The sequence below is a fragment of the Aythya marila genome (assembly GCF_965140915.1).
Source record: "Aythya marila genome assembly, chromosome: 1".
In the NCBI taxonomy this organism is placed as follows: domain Eukaryota; kingdom Metazoa; phylum Chordata; class Aves; order Anseriformes; family Anatidae; genus Aythya; species Aythya marila.
Window position 1 is genome coordinate 31,508,252 of NC_139042.1, and position 21,852 is coordinate 31,530,103.

The following is a 21,852-nucleotide window of genomic DNA, read 5'->3' on the forward strand; positions in this document are numbered from 1 at the left end:
ATAGTGAGCCCTGGTGGGACTCCACTAGTGACCAGCCTCCAACTGAATTTAACTCCGTTCACCACGACTCTTTGGGCGCAGCCATCCAGCCAGTTTTTACTCAGTGAACAGTGCATCCAAGCCATTCTCAGCCAGTTCTCCAGGTGAATGCTGTGGCAAACAAATCCTTTGCTAAAATCCAAGTAAACAATGCCTACAGCCTTTCCATCATCTACTAAGCATGACATCTTATCACAGAAGGGGATCAGGTTAGTCAGGCAGGACTTGCCTTTGATAAACCCATACTGACTGGGCTTGATCACCTGGTATGCGGGCAATTAAGACGATCTGCCTCATGATCTTCCCTGGCATCAGGGGAATCTCAATTTGATTTCACATTCTAGACTAGACATCTATATGGCCCTTTTTGATAAATTTTCCAAGCAAGAATTCTATTAGATTTGCTTCTAGGGGTTTCATGCCTTCAGGAGTTCTGATTTAAACTCTGACACATCTATCAACTCATGTTTTCAGGTTATAATAAACTCTGTCATGGGGGTTAAAAGCCCAATTTCAAATAATTTATCATCAGGTATTCAGTGTCATTGGCATTAACAGATTGATTAAACACAAGGACTAAAATATACATTGTGGTAGGAAGTTCATCCATTTAACCTTCATCTTTTTAATGTAATTAAAAAATTCCTTAAGTACATATGCCAAATATATAGCAAAACCGCCTTTTCAACGCTTTGAATTCTTAGTCACATAAAACTAACATACAGACACGAAACCTACTTGAAACCTACTTGTGTTACGTGTTATTGCCAGAAGCTAGAGAATTCATGGTGTCAATGCACCATCATGTTCAGTCTCCTCATGCACTGCAGAGCCACCCCAGTAGCATCCCCTACTTTGGCTCATTGGCTATTTTTCTTAATACAGCCTCTCATCTATTCCATGGCTGTGATTATTACAACCAACCATTTAGGATTTATTAAAGAAATGGAATACACAGAAAACACCCCCAAAATTAAAGTACAAGCTTTGGTCCTACGAGATTTATAAGCACCTGGAGTTCACTGGTTGCTAAAACCACCAGCTCTGACCTTTAAACAATACAGGTTATCCATAAAAATCCCTCTCACGTATACGTTCACATCAGGACAACAGGAACCTGGCTCCCTAATCAACTGGCTGGAGCTCACGTACACTGTACATTGTCTTCTGCATATGCCATTGATCGCAGTTACTTTCACATCACGTCTTGTGTTAAGTGCTAGCCTAGTAGCTCACTGACCCACAACACGGCAGATGATCGTTGCCTGCAGAATTGCCCTCTGTCTTCAGCTCTTGGCGTGGAATCAGCTCAGTGACTGTTTACCTGGGTTGGAGTTATAGAGGTTCAGCATATACTACCAGGAAAAAATGTGTTTGCTTTACTGCCACTGACCTTGGAGAAATGTATATTATGTTTTAACGACTGTTGTTACTATGGATGCAAGTGTAAATCTATTTTTACAGTTAATACGCTGTATGCTGGCAAGACCTAGCGGAAGATCCCTGCAAATGTAAACACCTACATGCACAGTGACCTACTTACTAGTTACATGGGGACTCGCACGTAGCCATATAAAGGATTTTCAAAAGCTGCATTCAAAGCCTGCAATTTGAAACAATTTTAGTGCAATGTGTGGCAGACTGAATAGAAAGGATGCTTGATAGTCATTCATCCGAATTTTATTTAGCTTTAGCATACAGAGTTTTCTTTTAAATTACAAAGGCTTACAGTGTGCCAAGAACTTAATATTGTATTGATTTCAGTGGGGAATTTTGTTTTAGATTTGATGACATTGCTACCAGCCCACATTTTGAGTGGATAACATCTAAAATTCAGTGTAATGGTGTTGAAGGATCTCCATCAATTTCCAGACACAGAAAGAATTCAAGGACTTACATACATCGAATGTATTCTGTTTATTTGAGAAGGAAGATCTCATATGAGTGCCCATTATAGAAGGCATCTCTTATCATGTACAATAAAATCAACCATTGCTTCCAGCAGAATACAAAAATACACATCTCAGTGACTTCCATACAATAATAAATATGTAATCATGCATTCAACAATAAAAAGGCACGGAAAACTGGTCACTTAGTAGTCATAAAAATTACTAACTATATTAACAAAGCCACCCAAATTATCTGTACAAGGAAATGTAACAATATATTCCAAAGGTGAAAACACATAAAACATCTTTAAAATAGTATATGCAATAAATACCTCAATTGTTTTAATATATTAAAAATAAAACTGTGCCATTGTAAACAGTATGTAAACAAACAAAATTCACTGTTCCTTACCATTATTACAAGTAAATAAAGCCAAAAGTTACACCCCTGCTCTGTTAGATATACTTCATTGGCAAGTTTTGTCAGGCAGTTGAAAGTTTTACTCTTTTCTGCAGCAAACAGAGCCCACTATGTGTGTAATTGTAAGTACTATAGCAATTGCTAAGCTTCAAAACTGACTACCCAGCATGTAGTCGGTCATTAAATAGTCAGAACTGAAACCAGAAAAAGCAATTTTTTATTTTTTTTATTTTTTTTTTGCAGTGTTACGGACAAATTAATTTATTTATACTACATACAACAGTGTCAGTAAAACTTAGCCACTCATAGACCACCACTCATCTATAGGTCTCAGGGGCTGTTCAAGCTGGTAAGCATCCTTCCTGCCCCAGGCAGAAGCAGCAAGGCACACCAAGGGTAACTGACTTGCCCCCAGTCCTACCAACTCAGCAGCAGGAAACCAAAAGCAGAACCCAGACCTCCAGCCCCTGCCTCCTCATTTCCTCCTATATCCTGCACTCATCATGGCCTTTCAGACAAATAACATTGAGTCCTGAACCCCATTCCTGATTACAATTACAGAAAGACAATGCACATGCAAAAGCAAAGCTGTCTGCTCACTTGGGCACCCACCTGCTCCCACTAATAACCATGGAGACTGACCACAGAGGGAGCACAATGGGAGCTTTTATCCCAAATCTGCAATCAGATCCCCATTAGCAGACCAGCGAGCCCAGGCAGAGCCCTGTGTATCCTTCGTAAGCGACTGCTGATCATTCTTTTGAGGTTTCTATAGCCAACAGAGACAAAATCCTGGAAAGTTCAACCAGCGTGCATACTTCCTTCCTTATTAGCAAGGGGAAGAGTGTGAATCGGAATATTATCCTTTCTTAAACAAAATTAGAGCAAAAGAAGCTTAGGGGTGGTGGGCATTGTGTACAGATGTCTTCAGAAAGAGCCTCACAGGGGAATAAGGCTGGCTCCCTATTTCTTCAGCTTCTGATAACATTTGATAACATTGTTGATAACTATCTCATTTTGCAAGTCCTACTGTATCCCCGGGATGGCTACCTACAATGAATGCAAACTTACCTCTTCCAGACACACATATTTCAAAGTGCACAATAGCTGTTGCTTGAAAACAAAATTTTTAGCCTCAGATGAAAAATAATAATAATAATAATAATTTGTATTTATTAGGCTGTTACACAGCCTTCTGTCTCTTTACAGGAAGAATATACTCAGAGCATACAGAATTAAAAGATACCCTGGAAGGGGATTTAGGAAGCACTGCATTACAATATTTTTCCTCCCTGGTGCTAGAAGAACTGATCCTTCTGTCTCTTAGTAAGTGCTTTCTTTAATGTCAATGTCTGACTTACCCTACCACTTAATATTTGCATAATTGTATTCACTCATGAAATATTAAAAGAATAATTCTACAGACTGGCTCTGAAGATACCTCCATGTCTTGATGAGAAGTTTAAAACACTATATAATATAAAGTTGGGTTGTTTTTTTTGTTTGTGTGTTTGTTTAGATAAGGTACTTTTGGACCAGGTTCTTTATGTTTCATTCCAGATCAGCAGAGCCAAGTGAACTGTATAAATAATTCTTCATCTTTACTTATTACACTGCATGCCAACTTTGTGGAGGAAGATATGAAAAATGATCTATTTTTAGAAGATTCTATATTAAATCTTACAAAAGTTATTTTAGAAGCTATTTTCTTAGACGTATTCAAGGACCAGAACAATGAAAAAAGTCTGTACATTCAATGAGGCATATATTCCCACCTGTGTTGTATCTTGCAGGTTCTGTAGAAAAATCCAAATAGCAACTGCGGATTTCACATTGGGATAAATAAATACATTTCAGTCACTCAAAAAAAATAAAATCACAGTAGGAAAATAGCCAGTAAACAATAGATTCAGAGGGGTTTAATCTTGGCCCCAGTGAGATCAATAGGAGTTTTGCCAAGGATTTCAACAAAGCCAAAATTTCACCCAGAATATTGTACAGTTCTTTAGCTGACAACAATCATAAACATCCTGCCACTCCATTGTATAAGTTAAATATTAATAAGCATCTGTAAACATCCTGCAATTTATCTGATATAAAAATATTATAATAAAAACAATGCAGCATCTCAAGCATTGTATATATTTAAGTTTTTGGCTCTACACACAAGTTGGCGTCATTATATTGGGTAAAACCAGGGCATATATATACATATATATGTACAAGTGTGTGTGCACACACACTACTAACTAGGTACTGCATATATACACACATGCACACGCAAATACTGGCAAGAGAACAACATTCATAGGTATGGCATTCAAGAGTCTACCAATGATCAGTCTGACGATGACTTCCATGTGAAGAACAATTTCTACCTACCCAAATCTCTTCTAGGCTTACACGTAAATGCTAAAACTAAAATACAAGAGCAATCTCAAGGGGGGACTAAAGTGCTGTTTGAAGCCAAGCACATGTGTAAGTGCCAACAGTCTGTGGCCTTAATCTGCATATTTGCAAAGACAATGAGTTTCCCTGTGGGGTAAGCAGGACCAAGGGGAAATGAACAGCAGAAGCTACTGAGCGTGCAGGTTGAACAAGATGATCTCCACCGGTCCTTTACAACCTAAACTATCCTTTGATTCTGAGATTCTTATTTTTTTTCCACCTTACTAGAACAGTACAAACCATGTTAGGTATTTTCATCTAATTGAGAAAGCAGAAAAAAAGGTGGAAATGTAGAAACTGTATTTCAGCTTTTTGCTTCAAAATACATTCAGACCCAAACATATGAGCTGTGCAGAAAACTGTAGTATCACATCTCTGAATGAGATGCATCCAGCAACATTTACACGTGTGCTTTATACATTTACTCATGCAAGTAAGTGGATGTTATTGCAGAACTGACTAAATGCTGGACTTGGCTGGAATACTACTCTAAGAGACAAGCTTGGCCAATAAGAGAAACCACTCATGTTGTGCTAGGACCTCTCTCAGCACCTCTGAAATACCCTTAGAAGAAATTAGCTTTTTGAAAATGCCAGAACATCCAGAGCAATTCCATAGCATTCAGATTTAAAGATAACCTGCTCTGGACATCCTATGGAAACTTTCTACCCGTCCCAAGCAAAGAACACCAATGAATGTATTCTGAAAAAAATAACTATCAGTGGAGAGAGATAAGGCAAGTGTTTACTTAGATTCTGGATCTTACTGGTATTTAAGACACTATTTGTTTATTAAGATAGTTGATATGTATGTGAGTTATGGTACAACCTAAAGCATATTGAAATACCTATTTCAATAGAGAGAGATGGCATCTCAAGAGGACAGTGCCACTGGAAACCCTCTGGGTGAGTGTCTCCACACCTATGTACTCATCATAAACATTCACAAATCATCCAAGAAGAAGCTCTGATACCTTAAAAATCTCACTAAGACCCCCCTGTGTCATATCTTGTCAGCACATGTATTCTCCCTCACAGAAGAAACAAAACCAAGCAGCTTCTAAGGGTTTTCCTCAACCTCTATATTCAGATAATAATTGACCACAGCTGCAATGAGAAGCAGTCCCATGCCAAGCTTACTGCAACTAATGCAGGGAAGGAGAAAAATATAGTATCATCTATAACCCTTTCCCTGTTACAGTCATTGACAGGTTATTAATAACTAAAAAGTTACCAATCCTATTTTTCTAGTTGATTAAAAGTAGGACTTAAAATGGTAATTCCCTTCAGATGTTCATAGTAGGGATTTGGGGCACTGTGTAGGTCTTTGTTAATAAATAAATAAATAAAATGGCTTTAAGCTTTGTACCATATTTTACTTTCAGTTTCTTTTCAATCCTGTCACTAATCTTTCAATCATACTACAATATTTTTCCGAAGTATTTGTTCTGTAGAATAGTCACTTGCATACCTGTCCTACTAATAGCTATCATAATTTCTAGTAGGTTCAAAAACCTGACACAGTCGATGAAGTTACCCAAGCACTTCTCTTTCAAAGGGCATTCAAGTAGGTAATGCTAATTGTTAGCGAGATGGCAAACTAAATCATGCTTTCGGCAGGGATTGCAGGAGTACAACCTGGAGGATTTTAGCTCACCATGGCTATAGGAGACTTAGAGGCCTGAATCCTTGGTTAGTCTAGGAGACCTCCTGGAGCATCCTACAGATCTTTCCTAGCCTGCCTGTCCAGCTATTCTGAATGGAAACTGGGGGAGACGTGTGTGGGTCTCATCTTGCCAAGCAGCTGGGAAGTTATCCAGGCACAGGAGCTGGGAAGTAGTGTGGGAACATGAGTACAGACACGACCTGTGTTAAATACAAATTACATACCAGCTTCTTCTGCCCTTGCTAATATAAGCAAAAGGTTACATGAATATGAACTCAAAATCCCATCCAAATGCTTACATAAAAAGTGTGTGTCAACTGGGAAACAAGGTCTTCAACCATTTGAAAGAGATTTTTATCATTCTACCATGTAAATGTATGCATTTTCTCTTGGCTGCTCTGAAGGTGGTAGCTCTTTAAGCACTGAAGCTAAATTCATTACAGTTTGTCCAGAAATACTTTCAGGTCTGTAATTGCCAGCATTTTGCTAGTTTGCTGAAGTGTTAACAGTGCTAATATATATACATACATACATACGTTACATATATATATATATATACACACACACGCACTTTTACAGATAATGAAAGGATCGTGTTTTGAGTTTAGTTCTGCATAATTTATAATAATAATAAAAAAACACCTTTCAAAAGCATTTTTTTGGTTATAAAATTGTGGGCAATCAATTTAAGCCTACAAAAGTTACTGCGAATGGTGGTATTAGCTCCAACTGGCAGCAGGAATACTCCTGGAACAATCCAGATGGTTTCCAAATGGAGCACAATTTCTGAGAAACAGGCTGGGCTTCTGTATGGCAGAAATGAGCATTTCAAGTACATAAGCTAACCATTAACAGAGCTATTAAACCTAATGCAACAGTAGTAGAAAAGAACTAGAAAATTTTTTTTCTTTTTATAGAAAAGATCAAGTTCCACACTATGCTCTATATATAAATACACGAATTTATACAACCAGTAAAGATCATCTACTGATAATTACCATATGATGCTTTATCAATCCTACTGACACTATCATTCAGCTCTGAAGAGGCAGGAGACAGGTTTAAACTCCTGTCCAAACTCTTCAGCTTCCTTGAGTCATCAGAAACTCCTCCTTTTACCTAAGACAGCAATACAGTCATGTACAGTTCCTGCAAACATCAAATCTTTGCAGTTAGCATAAGCAGCATCAAACCTTGATGATATGAAGTTCATACCACAAAACATACAATCTATGAAAACAATCAAAAAATGGGAGAGCCCACGGTATAAATGCAACACTCAGGACATTGCAGTGAAGAGGTACGTTGGGGTGAAAAACTAAAAGCAAAATTCATACAATTTTCTGGGGCTCTCACTGACATAAGTGACAAGATGATTTCCTGGTTGTACACTAAATATATTGCTCCAGCTCAGTTATCCTCAACAACATACATTGCTTGCAACTTTAACTTTCACAAATACACTTTACACTGCTAATTATTAGTTACCAGAACTCTCAAACTTGTATTCAAGAACTTAATACTCAGGGGCACAGATAGAGCAATGGAGAAAAAGTGTCAAATATTAGTAATGCAATAATTAATAGCAAGCATCAAGCGAAACGGAATCATTGTGGGTTTTGTTGTTGTTGTTCTTATATGTCCTTTGTGAAATTATCTATGTATAACATGTAGTTTGAAATTTATTTTAAAAGTAACACTGCTGCACTTCCTCTCCTAGTTGGTTTAAATATTACTTTTCCATTACATATGAAGGTTTCCTGCCTAGATGCAATGAAAAACACTAATTATTTTAGCCTTGCAACAAGATCTGTGCATTATCAGGGCATAATGAATTTTCATTAAGTGAACAAACATCACTGAGTTCAATTAAAAAGTAAAAATTGTCAGGTTTTGTATTTCTCTGCAAAAACAAACAAACAAAAACCAACAACAACAACAAAAAAGGGAATATACAAAATGGGTCATTATAAAAAAAATAAATCAATTCCTCTTACTTAAATTACAATGATAAACATTACAGTCTGAATTTCTTTGGGTGGGGATGGAGAAAGAAAGGTGTTTTCTATTTGTTATTTATAGGACCAAGGATATTTACTCCAGTCCCAAAGAAAGAAATACTGGATTAAAATTGTCTGGGAAGGTTTTTGATCACATGCTTTACCTTTTACTGTTCTTCCAGAGGTTTAAAATATTTTTCTTTGAAAGAAAGATGTATTTAGGAGAAAAAATAATGGTTAGGGAGAAATACACAAAAAGGTATCATAAAGAAAATTTGTAGTTGCCATCATAGTAAAAAAAAAAATATTTTTGAACAAGTTTTTTCTTTAAGGTCCTGTAAGAAAATAAATAAAACCATGAGCTTCATTCAGTTTCTAAAAAGAAGGCGTTACGTATTACAAAGGCAATACATGCATCACCCAAATCAGAGGCTGCTACAACAATTGAACACAAGCTGGAAAAAAATCTACTTGAAAATCACAAAACATAAACACGTGCTAAGCAATTTCCTATCATTTAAAAGCCTTCTCTTCCACTTTCTGAAGCATAGCACATTAATCTACATGAATATCATCCACTTCAAAAAATGTTGATTGCTTGGCTTTGCCGTCACAGATTTCAAGGTATGCTGACTGACCACAGAAGTTAAGTATATCAGACTATTGGGAAAAGAAAAATTAATCCAGTAAACACTATACAGTGTTGTTTTTTTTTGTCTTCATGAATCTAGCATGTTGAAGCAGGCTCCACAAAAGCTACTGGGATTAACTAGTTTTCTGGAAAATTAACTACTTCTAGGGAATTGGCATATCTTATTTGTATTGAAATATTAGGAAGTATGCTTTAAAGCACTTCAAATGTCGGGATTAAGTTATAAAGAATTCTGTTTGCTAACATACATCTTACGTATATCCTCAGTTCTAGGAGCTGAGATTTTGACAGTACTAAGGAAAAAAACAATACTTGGAAATCTGCAATAATCATGAGATAGTTAACACTGTTTTCAAAAATCTTTCCTTAGAAAAGCCACGTCAGAGAAGACAGTTATAACCCATGACCTTGGTAGCAAAATCCCATAAAATATTTTGAGCCTCCTTATCAAATGCATTTGGAATTGATATTCAAAGCTATTCTAAGGCATAGAGCTGCATAAAACGTGCTCTCCAGGGCATACAGATCATGCTTTTAAATATAGCATAACCGATGCTTAAAATACTTCTTCTATTTGCACATTTTAAAAAAACCCTCTGCTTTAGGACAATCAAAGTTGAATTCTTTGGTGGTCACTTAAAAAAATGGAACTTTGTAAAGACAAGTTGTCCTATACTGAGGTAATCTAAGAGCATCATAAGAAAATCACATTACAAAACAACACTTGGTCATTCTCCCTGCCCAAAAGCACCTCTGTTTTTTTAATATACTCATTTAGGCCTCTATAGCCATCATCATGTTGTCTTAACTTAAGATATCCTGCTCTATAGCCCATCTTACCACATTGCATATAGCAAGACTGAAAGTTGCAGAGAGAGTGAATCCTACAATCAGGAAAGCAAAGAAAGTTCGTTCATGAATTACGTCCTTGACTTCACCAGGAATACTAACTCCATAGTCTACCATAACATTGACATATTAGAATGCTGCTGCACATTAAAATATAGCACAGCTTATAGGGAAAAAAAAAAAAAAAAAAGAGAGAGAGAAAAAGAAATACAACTTGTGAAGACTTGACAGATGCCATCTGAACATCATTAAAGGGGTCAACGTCAAGTACATTAAAAATATATATCTTTCCATTGTTTGCATAACTTTCCATTGTTTACATATGCTTTTAATACAACACCATGAAAATAATGTCATTTGGAAAGCAGCTTTTGTGTTGTTTTTTACTGAAAACCTAATGGAACATAGCCCTTTACTTTTGTTTGTTGACCCGAACAATCAATTATGTCCACAAAGCTCCCAGCGTGGTGCTGGTTTAACCTACAGCAGCAGGAGCACATAGTATTATAACTTGATATAAACAAGCCTGTTTTACTACTTTTTAACATCTCTTGTGATAAAACAATGAAGGGAACACATCTGATTTTCCAAGGGATGATTCCCACCATCCTCATGAGAAAAGGATGACAAAACCAGGATGCGGTACTTGACGTTGTCCCCTTTAAATGGGGAAAAGCTTTTGACCAAACAAATGAAACCGTACTCTATTGTCTACTAGGAAAATAGAAATACATACTAACATACTCCTTAACCTGTAAAAATTGACAAAGATACTTGATAAAGCCTAAGTCAAAGTGTTCCTCTGGTGGGAATGCCACGTTGATCAGAACAGCAAGGACACAGGTTCTGGGCAAGTTCTCTGGCATGTGATGCAATATCATCTCTTCTCAAACATTTAAGTAGTTTTTTTTGTGTCTTAACCCCTAGATATATGTCATATTTATATAAAATATAAAGCACATTATTTTTCTACTGGATTAATACTTTGTGAGAAATTAACCAGGAAATTCAATTATGAAGCTATGTTTTGTTTAAGTAAACTGTAAATAACCTTATAAACTCTAGTCTAATGCAATTGCTAAACAAAGATGGTTTTCATTTTTTAACCTGTTTACACTCATAGATTATTGGCTTGCATGTGATTCATCTTTGCATGCATAGTGTAAAACTTCAGAGTTTTTTTAATTTTTTTTTTATGATCTACTGATGTAGGAGTGCTGACAAGAAACAAATTGATGCCTTTGTAAAGAAATGCATACATAGAAATTTTTAAATTAATAGTAAATTAGTAATGAGTAAAAGCTTTTACCCCACAAAAATCAAATCAGATGCTACATTTTAACACTTTTCTTACTTATGATAAATACTTTAAATTTTCCCATAAAAATTTTCATTAATCTTTCAACCTGCTTTTAGAACAATAGAATAAATAAAACCATTAGTTCCTACAAGTTCAAATAAGCTACAGATGTTTAAGATAACTGAATAACTACATTAAAATGCACCATGAGAAAATTCTTTATAATTTTCCATGCAGGAAGCCAATTGATATTTTTGTGAGGTACCGGTCTTTCAAAAATACTCATAAATTAGTTACCTGATACACCTTCTGTACATGGTATATTTAAAAATCTAACTGTACAGTGTTTCAATCATATATAATGCATATAATTTGCTGAATATGGCACAAATGCTAAGTTTCCACACCCACACATCCTTTGCCATAGAACACATTTAGGAATAACACAACACTGAAGAATAGAAAAGTGCCTGAAACCAAAAAAAGGACACTCAAGTAGTAATAAATTAAATCTCATTCAAACCGATATAAAAGTTGTTCAAGTGTTTAAAGTATCAGAAGTGTCATGCAACGGAACGACAGACAATTCAGGCAGGCACACCATGCATTATAGTTTGCATTCATGGTATAACAAGGTATCTTTCCCCGTCCTGCGTGGCCCGTGAGTGTGAGGTACCTGAGGCACTGCTAGACTCGCGTGTTGAACCTCGAAAGCGGCCACCTCTCAGTCTCCTGCACGGGAGGTTTTACGGAAGCCATGCCTGGAAAGGACTACCAGACAACCTCATGCTGTCCGGTGGCATCTTGCTGCGTCGGAAAGAGAGGCATACTGAGCTGCATGTAAGCAAAGCGATCATTTCTCGATTATATTTCCAGTCAGTGCAGTTCACCGTCAACCAACTGATTTACCAAAATGTGCTTATCTGAACTGGCCAAATTTGAACACCAAGAAAATGCCTTCATGGAACGTGTAACCTTTTCCTTTTTTTCCTTTTTTTTTTTTTTTTTTTTTTTTTTTTGGCACAAATCCTTTTATGCTCTTGCAACAAGCTCTTCACCATACAAGCATTCAGAGACACTAGCCTGTACAAATACACCAGTGCTTATTCTTCCATACAGTATACAAAGACAGCTAAGTGCCTGCAACAGCTCTGCTTCTCCAGCAACTTTCCCTCTCTCTCTCAGGAGAGTACCAGCATAATTACACGTCAGACAAAGGGGTGTTCTTGCTGAGCTCTTTAATTCCCTGGAGAATTCGCTTCATATGACCCACTTTCGTTATCCCCAGGTCCTACAGAAATTAATAAGAAAAAAAAAAAAAAAGAAAGAGAAAGAGAGAAAAAAAGAAAAAGAAGAAAGTTTATTTACAAAAATGAAAAAAAGTCAACAATTACAATCTAGCCATGCAACAGATGTCTAGAAATGTGCTAACTGCAATCAACATTAACTGGAAAAGATTCTATGGCACTAGCAAGTGTTGCTTAACAAAAACAATCCAACAAAAACAACTGCTTAGAGCATACAATGAATCTCTGTCTGGCAGATGGAAAAATACTTACCTGCAACAATCATAACCCAAAGCACTGCAATATCTTTCAAAAACATCTTTTGCTTGACTTCTAAGTACATATCCTTTCACAGTTTCTGAAGAAAAAGAACAATCTCCCCCTCCTCTCTAATACAGCAATCAAATGCTCAGTAGGATGTGATGGATTAGAGCTGTCCAGCAATGTCACTTGATCTGTGGCCCTATGATGCCTGTCTTAATCAACAAGCAACACATCCCCAGTTTCTCCACGGAAAGTGGAAATGACATCTACAGGCATGTAGGACAACTTCCCTTTAGAGAGCAATAGAAAACGTAAGCGTTTGGTTTTCATTCTAAAAAGGTTGTCTCCTGATGTGGATATCCACGATAACTAGAGAGCTGGGATAAATATTCTCAGAGAGATGTCAGTCACATCCCAAAGGAAAATATAAAAAGCAGAAATACAAATCTCTTTGTAGCCACCACTGAAGCAATCATATCAGTTGAAATATTTCTAATATTGTTTTTTTTTGAACCCATCTCTGTATGAGTGACAACAGACAATAAATTTTTGCAGCAAAACTCTTCCAGCATTAATAACAGCTTTAACAACATCCTTTTTCAATTTTTACTGGTCCAATGGTCAGAGGAACAGAATGGGATGCCCAGCTGTGCTAATGATCCCCAAATGCACTAATGAATTTTCATCTCAGTTTGGTGGAAATCTTCTGTTATCTGTAAAATACAGCTTTGAAAAAACTCTAAAATCCTTGTGTTGTTCATGCTGAGCAAGTGGCATACTCAAATAGTAGTCCTTTGTAAAATAAACATTATATAAATACATTGTGATTAAATAAAAGTCTTAGCAAAATTCACTATCTATTCCTTTGGAATAAAAATCCTTTAATTTTAGTAGGAAAATGTTCCATTATGAAGACATAGAAAAGAGTGGAATTAAGCAGCTTGAAATAATTATTTTTATACAGATTGAAAAATGAAACCATATATATCATTCTGTGCACACTTTACACAAAGGCTACATCTACCTTTCTACAGCCACAGAAACCTCAAAAAATCTGCACTGCATATTATTTGAAAGTGTTAATATGAAATTCATTTAGCATTTCTCCAAAACAAGAAGGTTGGTAAGATGGGCATGAATTATTTTAGAGTAAATGCATGGATTGAACAGATGGATTAATTTTCAGAGTCAAGATTGAATTCTCGTTATGCCAGAAAGTATTAAAAAAAAAGGGGGGGGGGGGCTGTTTTTTAGTAGAAAACCGACAATACTTCACTATCCATTACAGAACTTTGGAATGTACATGTCAGCTTTTAAGAGTCCACAATGTACTCAAGAAAGTCCCCAAACCAAGTGCTATTCATAAACCTATCAGAAGAAAAAATAAAAATAAAAAAGATTTTTCCACATCACATCCATTTATATCTTGTTTCCACTAATGAGTGGTCACCTAAGCTAAAATTAAATTAAATTAAATTAAAAGTAATACCAATTTTTAAGTTAAGATGTGGGCAAACTGGTTAAAATTATCCAACAATGATATTAACCATTTTCATTATAGATTTGGAGTAGAAAAATCTTTTCTTACTTATGTAAAACTTAATTTTCCAATTAAACAAAATTATTCATGACTATTGAAACTACTGAAATATCCCAGTTGCTCTGTGGCAGAAATTCTATCTAAAGAAACACCTGTGTGATACTTTCCAAACCATGAGAAACCACATGTGTTAAAGGTTAAGAACTTCCAGATTTTTCAGAAAACAAACAACAAAGAAAGAATATTATTCAAGTCCCAAAAACCTTAGCCATTTTTCCCAGCAACTTTTATAACTTATCATCAACGCTCTGACATTACAGAGACAAGAAATGTTAGTATCAATTCCATCCTGAGTGACATTGCTATAACGTAGCTGAGACCAACAAGTCTTAAGAGACTTATTGCAATTCTGGGGACCGTTTTGTTAAATCCTGCCACACAATAAATAAATAAATAAATAAATAAATAAATAAATAAATAAATAAATATCGATGCTTGTGTAACAGCCTGGATTGAAGGAAATTAATGTTATACATTCCTGGCAGTAGATATTATCTAGTATTCCCAGTTTACTACTGACGCAGGAACGTTTGCAGAAGTTCTCTCATCTCAGACTGATGATGGGTCTGCCACAGCAGCCATCGTTCCCAAAATTATCTCCAAAATCTCAGCTTTAAAGTCAAGACTCTAGCCAGAGTCTGAGGAAGAAAACAGACTTTTTTCCCCAGCTATGGACTTAAAACTACAGGATCACCTCTCCTTACGCTCTCCCTACAAACTTTACCATTCTTATGCCTCTGGCAGATATGACTCAAAAAAAATAATAAAATAAAATAAAATAAATACAATAAAATAAAATAAAATAAAATAGGACAAGAAGAAGCTGATTAAAATTCTTGCAACAACTTTCAGGAGTTCTTCATCTGCATTACCCAACTGTGATTAGCCCCATCTGCTTAGCCAACAATACATTCATTCCAGGTTTGCCTGGCAGATTTTGCTAAAATGTATAAAGAGTGTAAAACAACCAAGCAATTTATATAAAAATTCCTGTATCTTCCAGATCAGAAACCTACCCTACTTGCGTTCCCAGTGTCAAAAGAAATCATGCATGTCTGAAGTCTAGCAAATCTTACAAACCAATTTCTGTACAAAAACTTTTCCAAAATGCACTACTACCAAAGACAGAGATGAAATGCCAGTCCTCAGCACAGACTTCAGCTTAACACTCACTCCTCCTTAAGCTGGCAAGAGATGTGGAAAACCTTCAAGGAAACCAAGGTTGCTCTGGAGTTCTAAGGAGATGTCACCCTAGTCCTACCAAATGTGTTGCAGTTCTAATTATTGCCATGTTACATGCATACAGAATCACAGAATCATCTAGGTTGGAAGAGACCTCCAAGATCATCTAGTCCAACCTCTGACCTAACACTAACAAGTTCTTCACTAAACCATATCACTAAGCTTTACATCTAAATGTCTTCTAAAGACCTCCAGGGATCTTGACTCGCCATATGCGAACCTAGAGAGGCTCAACAAGGGCAAGTGCCAGGTGCTGCATCTGGGTCAGGGCAATCCCAGTCATGAGCACAGACTGGGAGAAGAGCTCACTGAGAGCAGCCCTGAGGAGAAGGACTTGGGGTTGTGGTGGCCAAAAAGCCGGGCAGCAGCCAGCAGTGTGTGCCTGCAGCCCAGCAGGCCAACTGCGTCCTGGGCTGCACCCCCAGAGGGGTGGGCAGCAGGGCAGGGAGGGGATTGTGCCCCTCTGCTCTGCCCTTGTGAGGCCCCACCTGGAGTGCTGCGTGAGTTTCATCAAAACCTTCTCCTTACTGCTTTTTATCTCTACTTTTGACCATAGAAAAGCGGGCCCAGAGAATTCGATTAAAATCAGAGAATCACAAAACTGAAAATGGGCAACTATTTTTCCTGTTGTACACCTGAGAGGTCATAGAGGTAACTATAGCACATGGATTAAGAGACTGTGAATCAATGACTATGCAATTTAGTTTGATAGGAAGCACAAGCCTTGCATGGGAGGAGAAGCTGTAGACAGACTATCGCTCACAGAAGCACTGAAGACTCATCAGCACATCTCAACAGCCAAACAGAGGACAAATTAGCAGGGCAGCTTGTGATATGTTCCTCATTTTCTAGGGATCGCATTATACATCTTGACACCAGCTCAGGTCACTGGGCAGAAAACTGCAGGGTCCCTGAGACATCCTTAATTAGCTACCTGCAGAGATCAGGCCCCAGATGCAATGAGCAAGATGAGTGCTCAACTCTGCTATTTAAATTTAGTGTTGCTCCACAGATTGCAAGCCATGCTTGGCCAAAAGCTTGGCCTATCTTATAACAAGTACTACTTTAGAAGTTTCCAGCTCTGATAACAAGCAGAAGGGACAATTTTAATGCAAGACTTCCACTTGCCCAGATACGCACAGCAACTTAAATCCTACTTAAATTATTCAAGACAGTAGAAGTCTTTCTCTGTGTAGACTCTAAGACAAATTTCAGGGTGTTAGCCTTTGTGATGGGGTTTCACTTAGGCTGAATCCTCATCTGTCTTAGTAACAGAGAGAACAGGTTGATGATTACTCTGCTGCTGTTATTTACTTGGTTGAAGTGCCAGTCTTCTGGGTATGTAGTCAGATTGGTACCTATTAGGGGCCTGAAACCATGCCTAGTTTGACAATGGTCTTACCCAACATTTCTGGCAGTTGATGATCTTTGTAGGTCCCTTTCAGCTGAACCATTCTACTTATCCCAACAAATTTGGTATCTCGTTTTTATTAAGATTCCTTAACATTTTAGCAAAACTTTGCATTGTATTTTGCAGAATATCCCAGTCAAGCTTTACATTTGTTCAGTGACCATTGAGAAAAAGAACTTGTAATATCCATCATTGGAACATTGTGGTGGGTTGCTTGGACAGTTTTGTTCATGGAGGGACTGTACTATCCTGAAAGAAAGGAAATTAACTTCCATGGAGAGAAGCTTAGGTGATCTAATATCAAAAGGGTAAAATAACAGGCAACAGCTAAAGACATCCTATCAGATGCAACTATCTTGAGCAGCTACAGTCTACTGCAAAAGTCACACAACGTAAGCACTACATTATAGTGTCAGGATTTCAAACTATGTAAGAAACTTTATGAAAAATGGCACATGTATATGAAAGTATTGCCCATATCAGGAGACTACTGCACTGTGACTACAGCAATGACTTGCACTCTAAACATAAATGTTTGCAATTTATATAATATCCTATTTCCTCTCTTACGTGCTAAAAGCAGTTGCAAAACACATTATCAAGAACTCATTACTACTGAGTTCCTGGAAAAACTAATGTAATGAATCCCCAAAGATGTAGCCTCTATTACATATAATGGATGCACTTAAGTCATTCTTGAAAAAGACCAGCAAGCTCAAGTAACAGCCTCAGACTGCTACGTAACATTTCTCCCTGCAAAACTTACCAATCTGAACTCAGAGGAAGGAAGTTTTAGGATATTTGAGACAGTCAGAAAGACAAAATAAAATGTTCTTTTTTAAGTCTATATAGTTAAAATCAGGCAGAGATCAGCTGAGGATGAGAAAATCTACTGCGAAAGTCTACTTTGACATAAAAACACCAATACCATTCAAGTCCAACACCACAGTTTATTAAGCTGCTCATCTCTCTCACATCAACTTTATCCAGTATACATACAACAGATCACTGGAAGCAGGTGAGCTGCTTGCAGCTGCTGACCTTCGTGGGAGATATATTCAAGATTATTATCACCAGCTTAATAAACTGATCCACACTGATCCTGTTTAATGGAAACAGTGATCTCTTGAAGATAACATTATTTTACGCTGATGTCAGTAAGATATCAAACATGCTTTTCCTATGCCTTCTGACATAAACTATAATGCTATCATTCTACATAAGGTGCAAAAAAGGAAATTTCTGATAACACAGATATTCTTGGTAGCGAGTACAATTCAGCACTTAAGAAATTCAGGCCAAAGGACAGCGCATATTAGTTTATTGCATATTTGCACAGTGTAAGCCAAGCTACAAGCACATAACAAGTGCAGGGAAAGAAGAAAAGTTGGTTGTTGTTTTGTCAAAGAAAATGGTCAATAGCAGAAAAGTAGCACAAAGGAAATACCTTAAGATCTCGCCTTTCCAGATGTAAAAGCTCAGAGCCTCGGATGTCATGGCTGATGAAGATTTCTTTGTACTCTCCCAAACTGAGCAGATCCAGCCAAGCAGCAACTTCATCTGTGCCCCATTTTTGAACTACCAAAGTTAAGAGCAAAACCCCCTTAATTTCTACATGCTCAAATGCATTACAAGCAAAGGTTAGGCCAAAGAGAGTGGAAAACAGAGTAGAATTGCCGTGCTAGCAAAGGGAAAGGTTAGAGGTGTCATTTCCAGAAAAAACGACAATTTCCTTTATACATGCAGGTTACAGGTTAGCAGTTAACATGAGAAAGTATCTAAACAAAGTTGGGGTTCTTTGCTTTGCAGCCATGCTTTCAGCTTTACTACAGTTTCTTCAGTAAAGCCTTTAAAACCTCATGTCCCAACAAATTCGCATTAAACAATCTTAGGATCAGTGACGCAAAGTCTAATGTTCTGCTTTATACCATTAATTTATTAGTAGTCATCCAGGAAGAGGAGAAGCCTTCAAAACTAATCAACATGTAAAATTAATATATAAACCATACCTCAGATATAGCAATGGCAGCAAGCAAGTCCAGTTTTAATTAACAATTTCTAGTATTAATTAATGCTACAAGTATTCTTTAAACTATTGTGTTACATGGGTCATTAATAAGCTCTCTGTAAAACATTGTTCTCTAAGGTTAGTTGCCCACATTAGTCCTAATAAAAGCACATTTATTGAAAAAAAAAAGCTATGCTACTTATTGCTATAATTTTGCAACTTTGTTCAATGCTGCTTTAGTTTTAAAGTGAAGTCAGTCTGAAGTCTAATCTGACACTAAAGTCTAGTCAACAATGGCAAAATTTTGCAGATTAAAAACATTAAAAACACAAAGATGTAGGAACAGTTTTAGGGCCATCTGATCACTGATTAACTCCTGGACATAATATTAAGGTAGTAACTTCATGGATAATGGTGGGAAGAGAGGAGAGTGGAGTTTGTTCAAATTCTACTAATTAAAAGATCAATATTGACTATCATGGCTTTTTGTTTGACTTGCCTAAATCGCTGAACTTGAAAACCACCTGAAATTTAAGACTAACTGGTTAATTAAACCAGTGTGATAAAGGTATTGCACAGCTCCTGAAACTAACCTGAAAAACCTGAATTGGAGCTTCACAGGGAAATTGTGGGTCTACATATGGCTTATATTGCTATGAGTTAATCAACTGCAACCACCAGCAATGACATAGGTCCTGTTTTGTGATAAAACAGTAGCTATCTAAATATTTTTGCAGTAGTTCTTTGGTTCACCTGGAAGTCATGGGGTCCTACTGAATACTTTCTAAATGCATTGAAGGAATGTTCATCCTACTAAAGACGCCAGTTAGTTCAGTTGCCTCTCAATTTATCAGGGTCAGGACTTTACACTTAGGTAGAGCACATAATTTCAACTCTCACTAAAAATATGAAACAAACAAACAAAAAAAACAACCAACCCACAGACAAACACAAAATCACATTTTCCCCAAATGTTATTATTTTTCTTGTAATTTCAAAACACATACCAGGCTGAGGGCTGGTCTTATGCTTCTGAATTTTTTCTTTTTTAAACTTTGGCACTATGCGAAACACTGTACTTCTGTTGTTTCTTTTAGCATAATCCAAAGGAGGATCCTGGATGAAAGAAAAACATAGTTACCTTTAATTAACAGAAAACAACACTTAAATTACATACTTGAGATGGTTTTACTTCTGCAAAGAATTATGTAAGGATTTAACTCCATACTAGTTTCATTTGCTAAATAAACATTTGAAGCCTTTTCAGTTCATAAGAGGGAACAGAATACAAAAAAAAAAATGCCCTAAGCTCTGGGCTTGCTCACAGAAGACAGAAATGATCTGGCATCATTACTGAAATTGCCTCTCCACATTATGAGTCTAACTTACTCTTAAAAATAAAGTTTAATTAGAAACAGAAAGTATTAATCAAACTCACCTCATCATCATTAGGTTGAAAAACATAATAAAGCCAAGGTATCTCAGCAAGTTTTCTCAACTCTGTCTCCACGCTGTGCAAAGCATCAGACAGCAGCTCTTCGTGGGGAGCTTCTAACTGCTGTTTATAAATAGGCCAGAAAAATAGTACTTTAAGATTTGTTACCATATAACTTTTTATATCAGAATATGTTGTTACTACACACAAACAGATGACTACATTGCAGCAAATGTAAATGAAAAATGTGAAAACATGTCTTACCAACTTAAATTTTCCTTCAGAGGCATTTCAAACCACTCTGACTCTACATTTAGTATAGACCCATTCGCCACGCTCGTGAGTCTTCACAGAACAAAAGTTATCTGATAACACCGACACCAGAACACAACATTGGAAATGGTAGCTTCTAGCACAAGGGAGTAAAAAGCTGACCAGAAGGACAATAGCCTGGAAAGTCTTTGTATGAAACGTGATGTTAAAAAAAAAATAAAAAATGGGAAGATGGTAGTAAGCCCAAGTTATTATTTGTAGATTTCTTCATATGATAGAACACTCTTACGTGGTCAGGTAAGAGGAAATGTGCCATTGATTCGTGAGTGCTAAGGCACTCAAGAATCTCATGGAATGGATTTCCAAGGCATTCCATTCCCAAAGACATCCCATTCGCAAAGGCATTCCACTGGTGATATGAGATCTGAACTACCCTTCTTAATAGGTGAGACATGGGGCCACTTCAGCCACTACTGCTGGCTGAAGGTGTGAAAGAACAGGCAACAGGCATGGAAGGGGAACGGGACTGCAGCCTACCAAGGGGAGACAAAAAGCCAAAGTGAAGGCCAAAGAGGAAATGAAAGTATAAAAAGCTTGGGACTTATTGACCTATGGGAATTTGGCTCTATCAGCACTTTGAGAATCCTATGGATATATCAGTTTTCCTCTGAATCTCAGTCAGAAAACCACATTCTGCAGCTGTTGTGTAAGTGGAATTTGTGTGGAAAGGGTAAGGCAAACAGCTCATCCAACACAAAGCTGTTTTGGGCTTATCTGGGGTTGCTGAAGCCCCATTTTGAGATAAAGTGTTGAATACTGGAACAAGTTGCTTGGAATCACTGAGTAAGCAATCTGAACATCCATTTTTCTCTTTGAAGTAAAAGTAGGCCCAAAGCAGTTCAGAATATCTTTTTGAAAAGATCTAATGAAGTTATGTACAAACGAATCCATTTTTAAAATGGATTTTTAAGAGCATCTTTGATCTCCAGTGCTGGAAAAAGATTTTGACTTCTTAGGTTTTTGGAGATAAATTACAAGTCCCCACTAATTTATCCTACCTAACAGAA

At 36.9% G+C, this 21,852-nt stretch overlaps 1 protein-coding gene across 4 annotated transcripts in view; it reads right to left on the reverse strand.

Moving 5' to 3' along the window:
- Window positions 1–1,728: 1,728 nt before the first annotated feature.
- Window positions 1,729–21,852, reverse strand: part of DGKH (diacylglycerol kinase eta) — a 173,731-nt gene continuing 153,607 nt past the window's right edge. For 3 of the 4 annotated variants that reach the window (XM_082754714.1, XM_082754717.1, XM_082754716.1), the window contains 4 exons: window positions 20,516–20,635; window positions 20,085–20,193; window positions 18,517–18,647; window positions 1,729–12,557 (listed from right to left, as the gene is read on the reverse strand). In XM_082754714.1, coding sequence (XP_082610840.1) covers window positions 12,468–12,557; window positions 18,517–18,647; window positions 20,085–20,193; window positions 20,516–20,635 — 450 coding nt within the window. In that variant the 3' untranslated portion in view covers window positions 1,729–12,467. The remainder of the gene's footprint in view (window positions 12,558–18,516; window positions 18,648–20,084; window positions 20,194–20,515; window positions 20,636–21,852) is intronic. The other variant, XM_082754715.1, reaches the window with a different exon arrangement.